General features: G+C 45.6%; 1 protein-coding gene across 1 annotated transcript in view; it reads right to left on the bottom strand.

The window, feature by feature from the left end:
* Positions 1-17,961, bottom strand: part of IKBKE (inhibitor of nuclear factor kappa B kinase subunit epsilon) — a 52,934-nt gene that overhangs the window by 18,521 nt on the left and 16,452 nt on the right. Inside the window, 4 exon segments of the mRNA XM_030221847.1 lie at positions 468-559; positions 4,170-4,234; positions 7,489-7,641; positions 7,644-7,684. Coding sequence (XP_030077707.1) covers positions 468-559; positions 4,170-4,234; positions 7,489-7,641; positions 7,644-7,684 — 351 coding nt within the window.

Below are 17,961 nucleotides of genomic sequence, written 5' to 3'. Positions count from 1 at the left end.
CCTTAAACGCCTCCTTTCACCTTCGCAGCAAGCAGCAGCAGGACAGGCCACTCCTTTGTTCCGTGTCCCACCCTTGCCTGACGTAACGTCCGCGAGGGCGGGGCACGGAAGGAAGGAGAGGTCTGCTCTGCTGCTGCTTGCTGCGAAGGTGAAAGGAGGTGTTTAAGGTTAGTTCGGGAGTGCCGGAGGGTGGGTGGAGGGAGGGCCCGGCGACCTCGGGTGGGGGGGGGGCGGCGGCCCGGGGGCGGCCTTGTCCGGCTCTCGGCGGCCCTGCTTTCAAACAAAAATTTGCTAGGTCTTACTTTCGGGGGAGGCCTTACTTTCGGGGAAACAGGGTATATATATATATATATATTCAGAGCATGAGAAAACAGGCTGTCTTGGCGCAAGCATTTTCCATGTGTAGCCCTGGATGAAAATTGCTCAGAAAAAAGGAAGGCGCAAGGGTTTGAGCCCTGCGTACTTACACCTGCCAGTAGATGCCTTTCAGGAGCAGCTCTTGACATTGTAGGAACGACTGTGTTATCCGTAAGGTCTGATACACGGCACTGAGAACATTCTAGAAGAGACAAGCAAATCAGGAGTGACCATGCTTACGTTTGTTATAAAAATGTAATATACTGCCTGGCTTAAACAGATCACAGCGGTTAACAAAACAATTACAAATTTAAAAGAAAAGAACGTCATTGTTATTGACAGGAAAGACATAACGTGCTCTCAAGACAGACACACAACCAGAATATTCACATAGGAGTATTGCTTTCATATTAAAAGAGACCTAATAAATCCTAAGTTCCCCTTGCTCAAATAAAAGCAAAGTCCTGCTTAAAGTAAAATGTTTTGAGCAGGGTTTTAAACTTCCTAGAGTTTAACTGTACACATATCCTTTTGGAATACTGCTCCATCAATGAGGTGCTAAACAGAAGAAAGCTCTTTCCCTTCCCTTATTCTAGTTCTTGAAGGATCAGCCATCCTGAAATCCTGCATCAATCTAAGGACCTTTCCTGGAATATATATTTTTTTATTTTTCTTACATTTGTACCCCGCACTTTCCCACTCATAGCAGGTTCAATGCGGCTTACATGGAATAGATAAGGTCAGTGGCGTTCCTAGCCTTGATGACACCTGGGGCGGATCGCCGATGCACCCCCCCCCCCCGCAAAATGACCCCCCCCCCCGGGTGCATGCCGCTGGGGGTGGGGGGATGTGCCGCGGCGCGCACCTGTGGGCTCTGAGTTCGCTACGCTAACTTCGCTGGTTCACTGCAGCTCCCTCTGCCCCGGGACAGGAAGTAACCACTTCCGGGGCAGAGGGAGGGAGCTGCAGCGAACCAGCGAAGTTAGCGTAGCGAACTCAGAGCCCACAGGCGTGCGCCGCAGCACCCCCCAGCGGCGTGCACCCGGGGCGGACCGCCCCCCCTTGGTACGCCACTGGATAAGGTATTTAAATAAGATGATTTTAACTCATCCAAACCCAAATCCCAGTATGGGACCTCAGAAACAGCTGTGCTTTTGCCTACATGGTCGCACACGCACACATATTAATTAGACGTATGCACCAGAGATTACATAGTAACACAGTAAATGACGGCAGAGAAAGAGCTGCACGGCCCATCCAGTCTGCCCAACAGTCACGTTCATTATCAAATCGTTACTGAACCAACAATCCAATAATATTATTACAACATCTTACTTGCTAAGTTCCACTTTAAGATGCCTTCCTCTCCCCCACTGAGATATACAGGATCCGCACTCATAGCGTATGATATGAATGTGGCATAAAATACGCATAATTGATCTTGATCTGTCCTTGCCATTTTCAGGGCTCGGACTGTAATGTCTGCCCTGCACTGGCCTTACTTCCTAACTACTGGAACTGCCTTAGATTGTGAAACCCACTCTAGTCCATCCTGATCTGTCTTGCCATATAGACTGTCAAAGTCTGTCCGGCAATTGGCTTCACTTCCCCACGTCCAAGCACCAGTCTTGCCATCATATTGTCACAACACAGAGCAGGTGGCAATCGAGTTTCAGGCCGACAAATGGAGCCAGGCTGCTCCTCAGGGGCCATTACATAGACTAGTACACACTTAAAACACCCACTCTGGCTCCCTCCTCATTCTCCTGACTGTGGGGACCAGGCCAGGCAGGATTAGCCTTTTGGTAGGCCCTAGGCAACAAGTACGTTAGACCTCCTCCCCCACTGTAATACAAACACATTTTAAAACTCCCGCAAATGGGGCCCTGCACGGTTCAGAGCGAAGAGGAGGGAGAGTGCAGGGAAGAAGCGCTGCTCACTGGCTCCTCCTGTAGGCTGGAGGACAGCGCACAGGGGACGACAAGAACAAACAGACCTCCAAGAGCAGGGATGCTTTTGCTTACCCCTTTCCGCCCTCCCCGCCCCCCCCCCCCCCCCCCACCACTATACACACTCTTCCTTCTGCCAGCAGCTGCAGAAGTTGACCTTGAGAGTCACTGAATTAGTACCTTAGGAGGTCTTCTCCCAAACATTTGGGCCCTAGGCATATGCCTATTCTGCCTATGCCTTGATCCTGCTCTAGGAACAGGCAGGTCCCACAAAGGCTCTGATGCTGCATCTCCAGGCCACACAAAACTCTTGCAGTTCACTGCCTAACCTTTCACCCAGCAGGATTATCCCATTTTCAATTATTTTCAGGAATGTGTGAAAATGCACCAATCAGGGACAAAAACAAAAAAGACAAAAATGCAGCTCTTTTCTCAGGGAAAAGGGATGACAGAGGGAAGAATTGGGGAACCCAGGCTCCGGGGAGCTTCTCCTCTCGAGTTCCAAACCCCACCTCTGCCCTGAACTCCTAGCATTCCCCCAGCTAGATAATAATCAGCACCCTGCACACAGGATCCCTGAACTTGTGCTGTAAAATTTATTTATTTCTGACTTTTATACCCCGCTCGATAGCAGGTTCAGTGCGGCTTACAATGTATGGGTACAATATGTCACAGAGATAACACTATGTTTGTGTACAAAGTATCTCATAGATTTATTTTTTTTTTTGTTACATTTGTACCCTGCGCTTTCCCACTCATGGCAGGCTCAATGCAGCAGGCAATGGAGGGTTAAGTGACTTGCCCAGAGTCACAAGGAGCTGCCTGTGCCTGAAGTGGGAATCAAACTCAGTTCCCCAGGACCAAAGTCCACCACCCTAACCACTAGGCCACTCCTCCACTGTTGCTACTATTTAAGATTCTACATGGAATGTTGCTATTCCACTAGCAACATTCCATGTAGAAGTCGGCCCTTGCAGATCACCAATGTGGCCGCGCAGGCTTCTGCTTCTGTGAGTCTGACGTCCTGCACGTATGTGCAGGACGTCAGACTCACAGAAACAGAAGCCTGCGCAGCCTTCTACATGGAATGTTGCTAGTGGAATAGCAACATTCCATGTAGAATCTCAAATAGTAGCAACATTCCATGTAGAATCTCCAATAGTATCTATTTTATTTTTGTTACATTTGTACCCTGCGCTTTCCCACTCATGGCAGGCTCAATGCGGCTTACATGGGGCAATGGAGGGTTAAGTGACTTGCCCAGAGTCACAAGGAGCTGCCTGTGCCTGAAGTGGGAATCCAACTCAGGTCCTCAGGACCAAAGTCCACCACCCTAACCACTAGGCCACTCCTCCACTGTTGCTACTATTTGAGATTCTACATAGAATGTTGCTATTCCACTAGCAACATTCCATGTAGAAGTCGGCCCTTGCAGATCACCAACGTGGCCGCGCAGGCTTCTGCTTCTGTGAGTCTGACGTCCTGCAGGACGTCAGACTCACAGAAACAGAAGCCCGGAATGTTGCTAGTGGAATAGCAACATTCCATGTAGAATCTCCAATAGTAGCAACATTCCATGTAGAATCTCCAATAGTATCTATTTTATTTTTGTTACATTTGTACCCTGCGCTTTCCCACTCATGGCAGGCTCAATGCGGCTTACATGGGGCAATGGAGGGTTAAGTGACTTGCCCAGAGTCACAAGGAGCTGCCTGTGCTGGGACTCGAACTCAATTGGATAGAGGAGGAAGAGATGTGGGGGAGGAATGGGTTACGGTTAATGTAGGTGATGTGGATTAGGTTCGCGAGTTAAGTTGGGTGGTTTGGGTAGGCTCTGCCAGTAGAAATGATTGAGTTTCTCACCTTTGCAGTGTTACAGTCAGCCACAACGTCAATGTTCGGGATGAACCTTGGGAAGTCCAGGGCAGCTGCAGGCAAAGAGAGCGAGAATTAACCCGGGCAGCGAGATGCCAGCTCAGTCAATGTGCCACATTGAACAGATCTGTTCAAGAAGTCATACCACAAACATCCATCTTAAATACTAAATCATAAGACTATATACGACCTAGACACAACCAAAATCTTATCACTTGACTGATTAACCTCTTTGCTATTAGTGAACAAGCACTATCACTCCTATCCTTACGTCGAACATGGTCTCTCCATAGTCGATGACACACTGTATGTTATAATCCAATCATCACTCAGAAACCTTCGTGCAATTCTATAGTGTATTCTTCTCTACCATGTATGTAGGCACATGGTATCTACTATAATAAAACTCGCCCTGAACGTTCTGAGGACACTGACGTCAGTGAAGCCAAGCCCTGACTTCCTTCAAAAAGGTTCGAAGGTTCGTGGTGGTGAAGCCACCAAAACCACTCCGGGCCCCGCCCTCGAGGGCGGAGCAATGGCAGAACAACGAAGGGGTTGGCAGGGAGGGAGGCAGGGAGGCGGGGGGGGGGGGGGAAATCGCTCCGGGCCCCGCCCTCGCGTCAAACGTCATGACGTTGGGGGCGGAGCAATGGCAGAACAATGAAGGGGTTGGCCAGGGAGGGATGGAGGGAGGGAGGGAGGGGGTGTTGGCGACGAAAACCTTGCTAGCGCCCGTTTCATTTGCTCTGAAATGGGCCTCTTTTACTAGTATCAAACATATAAACGGCGAGTGACAGACTCACTCGCAAATGCGCAGTAGAGACTTCCCTCTCTGTCCCGCCCCCGCATCAATACGTGATGACGAGGGCGGGACAGAGAGGGAAACTGCGTCGCCGAGGTTGATACCGCTCCCCCCCCACCCGCCCACCCAAGGTCGCCACTACCGTTACCCCCCCCCCCCCCCCCCACACACACACACACCCCCGGCCCGGGCCCTCTCTCTGCTACTAAACTTACACATCCATTCGCCGGAACGCAGCACGCACATCAGCTGAGCTGCCGTCGGCCTCCCTTCCCTGCCTGTGTCCCGCCCTCGCTGACGTTACGTCACAGGAGGGCAGGACACAGGCAGAGAAGGAAGGGCCGACGGCAGCTCAGCTGATGTGCGTGCTGCGTTCCGGCGAATGGATGTGTAAGTTTAGTAGTGGAGAGAGAGAGGGCCCGGGCTGGGTGGAGGGATGGCGGCGGCGGCGGCGACTCCGGGGGGGCGGGGAACGGTAGCGGTGGCGACCTCACGGGGGGGGGAGGGGGAAGGAAGGAAGGAAGGAAGGAAGGAACTGTGGATGTGAAGCGTCTGTTCACGCTTTCCAAAAATACTAGGACTAGGGGGCATGCGATGAAACTACAGTGTAGTAAATTTAAAACAAATCGTAGAAATTTTTCTTCACCCAACGTGTAATTAAACTCTGGAATTCGTTGCCGGAGAAAGTGGTGAAGGCGGTTAGCTTAGCAGAGTTTAAAAAGGGGTTGGACGGTTTCCTAAAGGACAAGTCCATAAACCGCTACTAAACGGACTTGGAAAAATCCACAATTCCAGGAATAACATGTATAGAATGTTTGGACATTTGGGAAGCTCGCCAGGTGCCCTTGGCCTGGATTGGCCGCTGTCGTGGTCAGGATGCTGGGCTCGATGGACCCTTGGTCTTTTCCCAGTGTGGCATTACTTATGTACTTATGTCCTCTACTTGGCTCACCTTTATTACATAGAGCAGTGATTTAACCTATTGTGATGTCATAGTGGCTCATTCCACCAATAAGAGCCAACCTCATTAGTGATGTCACAATGGTTTGATTGTATAGAATGTTTGCACGTTTGGGAAGCTCGCCAGGTGCCCTTTGCCTGGATTGGCCGCTGTCGTGGACAGGATGCTGGGCTCGATGGACCCTTGGTCTTTTCCCAGTATGGCATTACTTATGTACTTATGTTCCATGTATGTTATTGTTCCATCTATGTTACCATGTATGTACGCACCTTAACGCAACACCATTTGTAATTCTGTTACCCGGAAATGGCAACCGTCATTACGGCAAATGTAAGCCACATTGAGCCTGCAAATTGGTGGGAAAATGTGGGATACAAATGCTTCCAGATTACCTGTTTAGGATGCTGCTAAATAGCTGGGGAGAGGTACTGCATGCCTCAAATCAGTGGGTAACCAGGAATCTCAGGGACATATTTATTTTTATTTATCTGCCTAGGACCTAACATGAGCTGAGCATCACCAACTTCCTGTTTCTGGTGTGGCTGCAGAGGGAAGGTCTCAGAGCTGACTGCAGGCACTGCCGGCGCCCTCCAGGAGTCCGAAGGTAGATTGAACAGGAGAGGAGGGATGCTGGACTGCGGGCAGGGAAGGGAGAGGAAGAGATGCTGGACTGCCGCAGGGGGGCCAGTGATGTTGGTGATCTTTATCGCTGGCACTCTGAGCCACCGCCTCACTGGGTTCACAGGTTGAGCAGGCCCTGGCCTCAGCTTCCCAGGAGGGTGGAGTACAAAGGAAAAGAGGACAAAACCTGTCCTGATTAAGGAGTGGCCACACTCTGTGACCAGCAGCTCAGACAGACCATTGCTAGTGTGCTCAGTATGGACCAAATGGGTGAAATGTTTTTTTCTGCGGTCATCTGCTGTGTTCCTGGGTGTGACACCTGCTCAGGAATATTTCACAGCTTAGCAGATAAAATCCTTGGGGGGGGGGGGGGGGGGGGCAGGGGAATTAAAACAGAAAACAACCCAGGAACATTTAACTCTTTGGTATGTGGATTTGCAGACTCTTGCAGGGCCAGGGCTGCCGAGAAACTGAACTGGGCCTGAAGCAGAGCCGCCGCTGCTGCCCCATCCCTCCTGCCCGAAGTACCTTGGCTGACCCTGCCAGCTGCAGGCAGTGCAGCTCCTTCCTGTGCCCAGCATTGCCTGCCCCTGCGGCTGCTTTCCTCAGGTCACACATACCCAGTCTCAAAACTGAACACGTGCGGCCTGAGGGCCCAGCAGCTGCTAGGCAGGTAATGCAAGGAGGCCTGTGCCAGAGTTCTCTCTCCTGGTCCTGTCAGGATGCAATCACTCTGGTCCCGTCAGGAGCAGAAGAGAGACAGAGAGAGACCCTGCACCGGGCCCGCCCCCCCTCTCGGTGGCTATGTACAGTCATTAGAGTTCAGAGCAGGAACCGATGACCCCTGCAACTCCTAGGAGTCAGGGGTTCCCGGCTCCCAGACCCCTGCCTCACTGCAAGAGAATGAACACAGAAGTACTTACGGTCCCTGTAGAGTACCCCAATAGCGGGTTCCATCTCTGTGCTCACCAGGACGAGGGGACTGTTCTCCGAGGTACAGCAGAACTGCTGGGCCGGAAGGTTCTGCTTCAGCATACAGAGGTGACCGTCGAAGAAGTACAGCTGACGTTCAGGGCTATTTTTGTCTGTTTAAATACTGCATCCAAAAATATGGCAGTACTGAAAGAAAAGATGAGGATAAATGAGTCACGGACAAGATTCCTGAACCCAAAGACAAACATGAAGCCACTTAGCATCTTTCACATGGAGGCGAGACTGGCAGCAAAGTGAAACCAGTGTTAAAGTAAAAGCTGGAGAATTTTTTTAGAAAAACAAGCAAAACATGCTGGCCACAACTAGCAAAATTTGCATGGGGGGGGATCCTGTCCATCCTGCTACCAGCACATCTTCTAAGATGTTCTATTGCAGGAGGGACTGTGGAAGGCAGGAGAGCTAGACTGAATCCTGAGATTGTTAATGACTTCTTATTCATCCACAGATTAAAAAATCATGTGCTTCATACGGCATATTTCTCCCCTCTGGGGCATACAGAACGGGTTGTATTTTGTACCCCTGGACATTTTAACAGGGTGGATCAGGATCCCTTGGGATAGTAGAAATCAGCTGTTGTTGGGGTTGGAAGGGTAGAGGGTGGTGGTGGTGGTGGGGTGTTATTATAGTTACGTCTTGATTTTATTGTTTTTTATTTTTTTATTTTTGTTACATTTGTACCCTGCGCTTTCCCACTCATGGCAGGCTCAATGCGGCTTACATGGGGCAATGGAGGGTTAAGTGACTTGCCCAGGGTCACAAGGAGCTGCCTGTGCCTGAAGTGGGAATCAAACTCAGTTCCTCAGGACCAAGGTCCACCACCCTAACCACTAGGCCACTCCTCCACTGTTGCTACTATTTGAGATCACCAATGTGGCCGCGCAGGCTTCTGCTTCTGTGAGTCTGATGTCAGACTCACAGAAACAGAAGCCTGCGCAGCCTTCTACATGGAATGTTGCTAGTGGAATAGCAACATTCCATGTAGAATCTCCAATAGTAGCAACATTCCAAGTAGAATCTCCAATAGTAGCAACATTCCATGTAGAATCTCCAATAGTATCTATTTTCTTTTTGTTACATTTGTATCCTGCGCTTTCCCACTCATGGCAGGCTCAATGCGGCTTACATGGGGCAATGGAGGGTTAAGTGACTTGCCCACTTATAAACAGTTGCACAGCATATTGTTTTTTTTTATACTTTTTTTTTTTTTTTTTTTTTTTTTTTTCCATTTAAATAAATTTTATTGATAACTCAAAGTAAGCATACACAATAATGCCAATTTACAAACAATAAAATACTATTCATGAACTATACAGCTTATAAACTACCCATACCCCCCCATTTCTCCCCTCCCCTTCCCATCCCCTCCATCCCACCCCTGTACCACTCAAATTCCAAAAACTTCGTATAAATTCAAGGAAGTACAACAGTACCAATAATCCAGAACTGTTTAGCAGATAACAGATTATGTATTGAACTTTATACTCTCTGTTACAAAACAAAGAGAATCAATATGCATTAATAAGTAAACTCCGCCCCCTGGGACTTAGAATCTGAATATAAGGCATCCATATCTGAAGAAATTGTTTTCTACATTTAGGTGACAACTTGGAATCTCTAGCCTCCCAAGATGCTAAAAGGTGCACCTGATTACGCCAATGCCAATAGGCGGGCGTTTCCGAGGAGGTCCAATATTGCAATATACACTTACGAGCTACCAAACTCAGCTTTCTGCATAGCAGAGTTGCAGGAGTACTCAAAGAGGCAAAAGCCCGTGGGTGGTCTAGCAAAAACTGTCTCTCCGTGCCCTCAATTTTATTCCCAAGTTTAATCAAAAACCCCCGAACTCGCTGCCAAAATGCTCGCACCCCTGGACACTGCCATAACGCGTGGTAAAAGGAGCTACGACCCCCCCCACACTTAGAACAAGCAGCATCAACCGTATCTGACACATGAGCCAATTGCGCTTTAGACATATAACCCCGAAGAACTATTCTATACCCACATTCTCTCAACCGTTCATCCGATACTAATAAGCGAATACTCTTTAAAGTAGCCTCCACATTCCATGAAGTCAATGAGGACCCCAGATCCTGTTCCCACTTATACTTAAGACCCTCAAATGTTCTCCGAGGCTTACACTTAACCAATGCTCCAAACAAATCAGAGACCGAATGTCTAGCAGTTTTCGTCCCTTCAAAAAATTCTCGAACCCGGTCCCCCAATCGACATCTCAAAGAAGCCTGATGCAAAGACTTCATATAATGCGTGACCTGCGCATAAGCAAACCTATTACCCCAGGCTACTCCCACCTTGTCTTGAATAGCCTCAAATGGCAACAACTCCCCATTATTCTGCAACAAATGTTCTAAACGCACAACTCCCTGCCGTCCCCAGGCCCCAAAATTCGGATTGTCTATCCCTGCCTGAAACGCTATATTTCCTACTATCGGCAATAAGTCAGTGATATATGGATGTCCTCCCAGTCGTCGCACCCACCACTGCCATACCTCACGAAGCGGCTGTAGCAAGATGCTGTTTTTAAATCTAGGGGGTACCCTGCTCCTAGGCAGATGAAGAAGCGCCATTACATCATATGGAACAAAAAAGGCCTTTTCTAAATTTATGGGTGTGTAAAAATGAGTCGATTCAAACCAATCCCCCAGATGACGCAATAAACACGCCTGATTATATAAGAATAAATCTGGTAATCCTATGCCACCTTGTTTCCAACTCCCAACTAACAATTCCTGACTGAATTTTGGCTTTTTCCCCGCCCAACAAAAACGACTAAAAAGACACATTATCCGTTTCAGATCTTTCTGCAACAAACGAACTGGCAAAGTTTGCAGAACATACAACCACCGGGGAAACAACGTCATCTTTATTAAATTTATACGCCCCATTAATGACAAAGGAAGATGCATCCAAGCATCCAACTTAACCTTAGTGTCATCAATTAGAACCTTCAAATTTATTTGATAGAGTACAGAGGTATCCATGGCAAGCCGAACCCCCAAATATTTGAAAGATTCATCAGCCCACCGCAATGGAAACTCAGGTCCCCAATCCCGCTGGTTCACTTCTGGGGAGGCTAAGACTTCAGACTTATCCAAATTTAATCTAAAGCCAGCATAATCCCCATATTCTCGAAACGTCTCCAACAATGCCTCCAACGATTCTCTTGGGTTCGTGATATGTACCAAAAGATCATCTGCAAAAGCAGCAACCTTGAACATTTGAGGCCCCACATGTACACCCTTAACCAAGGGATTCTCCATAATATCTCTTATAAGGGGATCCAATGTCAAAACAAAAAGAAGCGGTGATAATGGGCACCCCTGCCTAGTGCCCCGCCGGATGGGAAAATTTTCTGATTCAAGCCCATTCACCAATAATGTTGCACTAGGATTAGCATAAAGTACACGGACCGCATCAACAAACCACCCAGAGAAACCATAACATTCTAAAGTATCAAAAAGGAACTCCCAGTGAACCTTATCAAAAGCTTTCTCCGCGTCAAAACTAATCAGCAATGACGCCAAGTGTCCCTGCGAGCTATATTCTAAAGAGGCCAAGATCGCTCGTAAATTTTTGCTCACAGCTCTTCCTCTTACAAACCCCACCTGACTATCATGTAACAGTCGAGGCAGCAAGCAACCCAATCTATTTGCTAAAATTTTCGCCAATAACTTTGTATCATAATTCAGTAAAGAGATAGGGCGATACGACATCGGTTCTAAAGGGTCTCTCCCAGGCTTAAGCAACAATATGATCTGTGCGTTGTTCAAATATGAAGGCATCTCCTGATTCCCTATTATATGATTCAAAAACCTAGTCAAGGCAGGCACAATTCCTTCCCCCAACAATTTGTAGAATTCTGCACGAAGTCCATCGGGACCCGGTGCCTTCAACAACGGGCTGCGAGATATGACCAAGCTAACCTCATCTTCAGTAATTAACCGATTAAGGCTACCCAACTCTTCTTTTGTAAGTTTCGGCAGCTTAAGATTGTCTAAGTATAACTGATTGGGCAGTCCCTCATCATTCGGAGAGGCATACAAAGTCTTGTAAAAAGCTCGGAAGGAATCACAAATAGCCTTATCAGATGTATGGAGACCTCCCCCCTCCCTCCTAAGGGCCAGAATAGTTCTATTCCCTCCCCGTGGCTTAATTAAACGCGCCATCAACTTACCCATCTTATTCCCATACTTATAAAGCGAATAATGATAATAAACCTGAGATTTATGTGCCCTCCTCTGCAATAGCTCATTTAGCGCTGATTGGAGCTCTAACACACGCTGTTTATGGCTCTCCACGTGAGTCTCCCCAAACCGTTTGCGCGCTTGACAAAGTAACTTACTCAATCTTAATATCTCTCTATCTCGCGCCAACCGTACAAAATGCGCATGGCTGATAATTTCACCTCTAAGCACCGCTTTCGCCGCCTCCCAAAACAAAACCGGATCATCACGATGCTCCTGATTACATTCAGTATATGCTTTCCAACTACCTTGTAGACGTCCCTGTAATATTGGATCATGACTGAACTGTAAAGGAAATTGCCATTTAGATCTTTGTTGAACCACGCCCCCCAGAACCCACTCCACCTCGACCCACGCATGATCCGACACTGCATACGGTCCAATGGTTGCCCCCCTCACCCCACCAAAGAGTTGACGAGACACCAAAACGTAATCTATACGCGATTGGGTTGAGTGGGCACGCGAAAGGTGAGTATAATCTCTCTCTCCCGGGTGTAAAACCCGCCAAACATCGATGAGATCCATCAGCTGGCACAGCTGCAAAAGTCCCCTGTTATTATAATAGGGGGACGAAGCCCCTGCAGCTGACCGATCCAAGGAGGGATCACAAACCGCATTAAAATCACCCCCCACCACTATGGCAGTGTGCGGCTGCTTCAGCAGAAAAGTTATCAGGGTATGAAAAAACCCTCGATCGTATTTGTTAGGGGCATACACATTACAGATTAACAGCTTTTGCCTCCCAACCAACGCCTCCAAAATGACATAACGCCCTGCGGCATCAACCAAGAGCGGGGTAATTGATGATGCTATACCTTTTCTGAACAGTACCGCCACGCCACCCTTTTTCCCCTGTGCATGTGCCGCTACGCAATTCTCAACCCACCAAGTACCAAGTACCCACCAAATATAAAATCATAAGTGTCCGAGCCTTCTGCAAATGAGGACAGAACCCACAGGGACGGGGACAAACGTCCCAATGTCATTCTGTAGACAAAGCCTCTAGGATGGCAGAATAAGATGAGGGGGACAGAGAGCTATGAGACCTAACGATCCAGGGGCCAATCCTATCATCCTCATTTACTGTGCGGCCTCGAGAAAGCCCCTTAAAACTGTTGGATTATTTGTAGTAAATAATTAGCAGATTTTAGTACACACAGCTTCAGCTTTAGAAATGTTAATTTCTTTCTTCATCTCTCTCTCATTCACCCCTGAATAATTCACTGCTGAGTCACTTTAAAGTTGAAGTAACAAAACATCTGTTTACTCACAGTTTGTAGTTAGATTATAATCAGACAGGCTTATATTTACATATTACTATACATTTGTATTATCAGCTCCTTCCATGTGCTTAGATGGTAATGGATGCTCACACCACCATAGATCCTCTCAGGTTAGGAGAGATCATGAGCTCCATGTGCTCCATGTGCTGCATCTGCAGTGTCTATCCCCCACAGGAAGTTGCATAGCTATGTGACCTCTCTAAGTAATTCACATCAGAGGTCACAGAGTAATCACAGAGAAATAATAGGTGACAGGCAATGCATGTAAAATACAATTACATTCCAACAAACCCCTTCTCATGCATAACTGTCATGCAATTATTTATTCATACAAAGTCCAAGCTTTATACGCAGATTCACAAAATGTTCTCTGGGTAACGGTTTGGTCATGATGTCAGCTGTCATCTCACTGGTGTGACAATAGTGTAGACTGATGACCCCTTCTTTCGCCAACTCTCGCACGTTGTGGTATTTCGTTGCGATGTGCTTGGTGCGTGACTGAACCTTGTCATTCTGTGACAGTCGGATGCAGCTCTGATTATCTTCCATTATCTGGATTGGTCTCTTTTCAGCTATTCCGAAATCCAGCAAAAGTTTTTTAATCCACATCAGTTCTCTGCACGCTTCCGATACAGCCACATATTCAGCTTCTGTAGAAGACAGACTCACAATACTTTGTTTATGACTGGCCCATGAAATTTGTACATTTCCATACATAAACACATATCCACTTGTGGATTTATAATCAGAATGATCCCCTGCCCAATCTGAATCACAGTAACATATTAGTTTTGGATTACTATTGGCTGAAATCTTTAATTTACAATCAATGGTACCCTTTAAATACCTTACCATCCTTTTAACTGCAGTCCAATCTGATTTGGTAGGTGAGCTGACCCTTCTGCTCAAAATTCCTACTGCATTTGCTATATCAGCCCTGTATGTGGTAGTTAGATATAAAAGCTTACCTATGGCTGATCTATATTGGATGTTATCTGGTAAAGGTTCTCTTACTGTTTCATCCTTCAGAAAATCAGTGATCATGGGAGTGCTTACAACTTGGGCATCTTGCATACCTAAACTTTCAATAAGCTCATTTATTTTCTGCTTCTGGCTTAGAAGATAAGAACCATCATTTTGTTTCTCAATTTCTATACCAAGATAGTATGACACATTACCAAGTTCTTTTATCTCAACATTCTGATGTAAACACTTTACAATGTCCTTGTACTCTTGCTCACTTTTGCTTGCAATGAGCAGATCATCAACAAAAGCTAAAATGTATGCATATTGTCCATTTCTGCACCTAGTGTACAAGCATTTATCTGCTTCACCTTGCTTAAATCCTAAATTTGTCAATATTTCATGCAATTTATCATTCCAACATTCTGCACTTTGCTTTAATCCACAAAGACCTTTGTTTAATTTACACACTAGCTGTCTTTGTTTTGTATTTATGAAACCTGTTGGCTGTTCCATGTACAAGTCTTCAGTTATATCTCCGTGAAGAAACGCTGTTTTCACATCAATGTGGTTGACTTGCATGCCTTTTGAGACTGCAATGCTCAGAAGTGTTCTGATTGTCGTGTGTTTCACTACAGGTGCAAACACTTCATCAAAATCTTCTCCATATTTTTGAAGATATCCCTTTGCCACTAATCTGGCTTTATACCTTTCCACTTTTCCTTGTGCATTCCTTTTTAACTTGAATACCCATTTGCATCCTATAGCTTTCTTGCCAGGAGGTAATTTTGTAAGAATCCAAGTATTATTTTTATCCAATGCATCAATTTCTTCTTGTGCAGCTTTACGCCATTCAGCAGCTTCTTCTGCTGGCATTTTCTCAATCTCATCCCATGTTAAGGGCTCTTGAGCTTCTGCTGACTTTGTTAGGTAAGACAGTCTTGGGGGTGGAACACCTTTGTTTTCCCTGGATGAGCGTCTGACAACAGGTTGGTCTGACCTTTCCGCATCCTCTAAATCTGAGAGTCCTTCTCCAATTGATTCCCCTTCTCCAACTGTACTGTCTTCTTCAATGATCCTTTCTGTGTCTGCTTCCTCTGCCTGTTCCTCGTTAGATACAGATGAGTTGCTTTCAGACATCTGCCTTGGTATGGCATTTATATACACTGGCATGTCTATTATGGTTCTAGTTTCATATTCTGGATGATAAGGCTCATCTGGGATAATCCAGCCTTTATCAACCCTTTTGTTTTCATCAAAATATGTAACATGTCTTATGCCAACAATGCCAGTTTTCAGATTCAAAATTCTATATCCTTTGTGTCCTGGAGCATAGCCAACTAAAATGCCCCTTTCTGTTGTGGAATCCAGCTTATGCCTTCTTTGCTTTGGTACATGAGCATATGCTGTACTTCCAAATGTTCTTATGTGTGACAGGTTTGGCTTCCTACCATGCCATGTCTCATGTGGTGTGCGCTCAGCGCCTTTAGTTGGCATTCTGTTTTGTAGGTACACTGCTGTGAGAATGGCTTCCCCCCATAGTCTTTTAGGGAGATTGCTATCTGACAGCATACATCTGGTCATTTCCACAATTGACCTAAATTTTCTCTCTGCAACAGAATTTTGCTCTGGTGTATAAGCTACTGTTGTGATATGTTGAATGCCTTCTTGTTCTAGAAATGTGCGCATGCTTTGTGAAGTGAACTCACCACCATTGTCGGTCTGAAGAACCTTTGGTTTTCTTTCAAATTTATTGCTCACCATGGCTACGTATTTCTTCAGCATGTCTGTGACTTGACTTTTTTCTTTCAGCAAATAGGCCACACAATATCTAGAGAAATCATCCAAGAATATTAGCACAAATCTGTTATTTCCCAATGATGGGATATTAAACGGTCCACATAAGTCACTGTGTATTAAGTCCAGCACTTTATTACTCCTATTTCCTGTGTATGCAGGAAATGAGGGTCTCACACCTTTTTGAGTAACACAGTCTATGCATTTCTCCATTTTACCAGCATCTGCACTTATCTGAATGCCGGTGGCCAGTTGCTTACTGTAAAGATCCTGGATCACCTTAGAATCACGATGTCCCAGGCGGCGGTGCCAGATTTCCAGACTACATTTTCCATCATTCTTCCTTACTTGCGCCATATGTGAGGCTTCACCTGAAATGTTCAGCTTATAAACATCATTATGCATAAAAGCTTCAGCATACACTTCATCATTTTTAGAGATTGTGCACTTACTGTTTTCAAAATGAATCACAAATCCCTTCTTATCTAATGTAGATACACTAAGCATATTGCAAACTGCTTGGGGAATATACAAGACATCACTTACAGGAATTTCTTTAACTTCATTAGACACTTTGCATTTTAAGAATCCAATACCTTTTGCTTGGATCTTAGCAGTCCCTGCGTTTGCAGTTTTAAGAATACCTTCCTCTGGACACATTTCCTGAAAGAAATCCTTACAATTGGTTAAATGGCATGTGCTCCCCGAATCCAAAATCCAAGTACTTTCATTTGAATTATTATTTACCATAGTCAAAGATTTTTCTGCCATTAGAAAGCCCTTGTGTTTATCTTTGTCCTTCATACATTTCCTGGTTTGAAAATTCTTTAGTTCCATTGGCTTAGGTGAGCTAGAGGGAGTGTTTTGTGTTTCCTTACACCATTTAGATACATGTCCCTCCTTTCCACATGAGTAGCAAATCAGCTTGCCCTTGGGTGGAGTTTTCCCATAGCTCCGCCTTCCTCTGTTCTTTGCCAAGAAATTTGTTTCATTTCTCTCTGACTGACTTTGAGAACACATCTCCTCAGAATCATTTATTATGCATTCCTGCCTTAGTTTTGATGTTGTCTGTTCAAAAGATTGCCCTTCAATGGCCTCATTTACAGACCTAAAAACATCAAACTTCTTTGATAGTGAGGTAAAAAGAAATGCTCTTTTCAATGCATCACACATGGGAATTCCTGAAAGTTCTAGCTTTTGAAATGAAGACATAAGATGCATAATGTGATCATTACATTTACTTTTATCCCTTAATTTGGTTTCATTCAACTCTGCCAACCAAATTGGTTGCTGCTTTGCATATGTAGTTGCATACATAGTTCTCAGTTTATATAAAATGTCCTTTGGTGTATCTTTTCCCTCTACTAATATGGCTTGTTTCTCTGAGAGAGCTTCCAAAAGCATGCACTTCACATAATAGTTTGCATTGTCCCATTCAGCCATATTTTCAGCTGTTCTGTCTTGGTCTAAGCATATATTTAATCTTTTTGCTCGAAGGAGACATATGAATCTTAGTTCCCACTTCTGATAATTAAACTCAGTTAATTTAGGCACCTTGAGAGAATAGAACAATGGTGAATTTCTTCCCTCAGCCATTTTCTTAGCCTTCTGTCTGCTGTGTGGGGGGAGAGAGAGACAGACTGAATCTTTCCTTTAAAACTTAAGAGAAAAATGTGGCCTTTTTTTCTGCCTGGTAATATTTCTCTTCTTTTTCAATTCCTGAGCCCTGGGCCCATAACCCTTTTGTTGGATTATTTGTAGTAAATAATTAGCAGATTTTAGTACACACAGCTTCAGCTTTAGAAATGTTAATTTCTTTCTTCATCTCTCTCTCATTCACCCCTGAATAATTCACTGCTGAGTCACTTTAAAGTTGAAGTAACAAAACATCTGTTTACTCACAGTTTGTAGTTAGATTATAATCAGACAGGCTTATATTTACATATTACTATACATTTGTATTATCAGCTCCTTCCATGTGCTTAGATGGTAATGGATGCTCACACCACCATAGATCCTCTCAGGTTAGGAGAGATCATGAGCTCCATGTGCTCCATGTGCTGCATCTGCAGTGTCTATCCCCCACAGGAAGTTGCAT

This window comes from Microcaecilia unicolor, chromosome 12 (genome assembly GCF_901765095.1).
Source record: "Microcaecilia unicolor chromosome 12, aMicUni1.1, whole genome shotgun sequence".
NCBI classification, from domain to species: domain Eukaryota; kingdom Metazoa; phylum Chordata; class Amphibia; order Gymnophiona; family Siphonopidae; genus Microcaecilia; species Microcaecilia unicolor.
The sequence above is the reverse complement of the archived record's forward strand: the minus strand, read 5'-3'. Positions and strand labels throughout refer to the sequence as shown.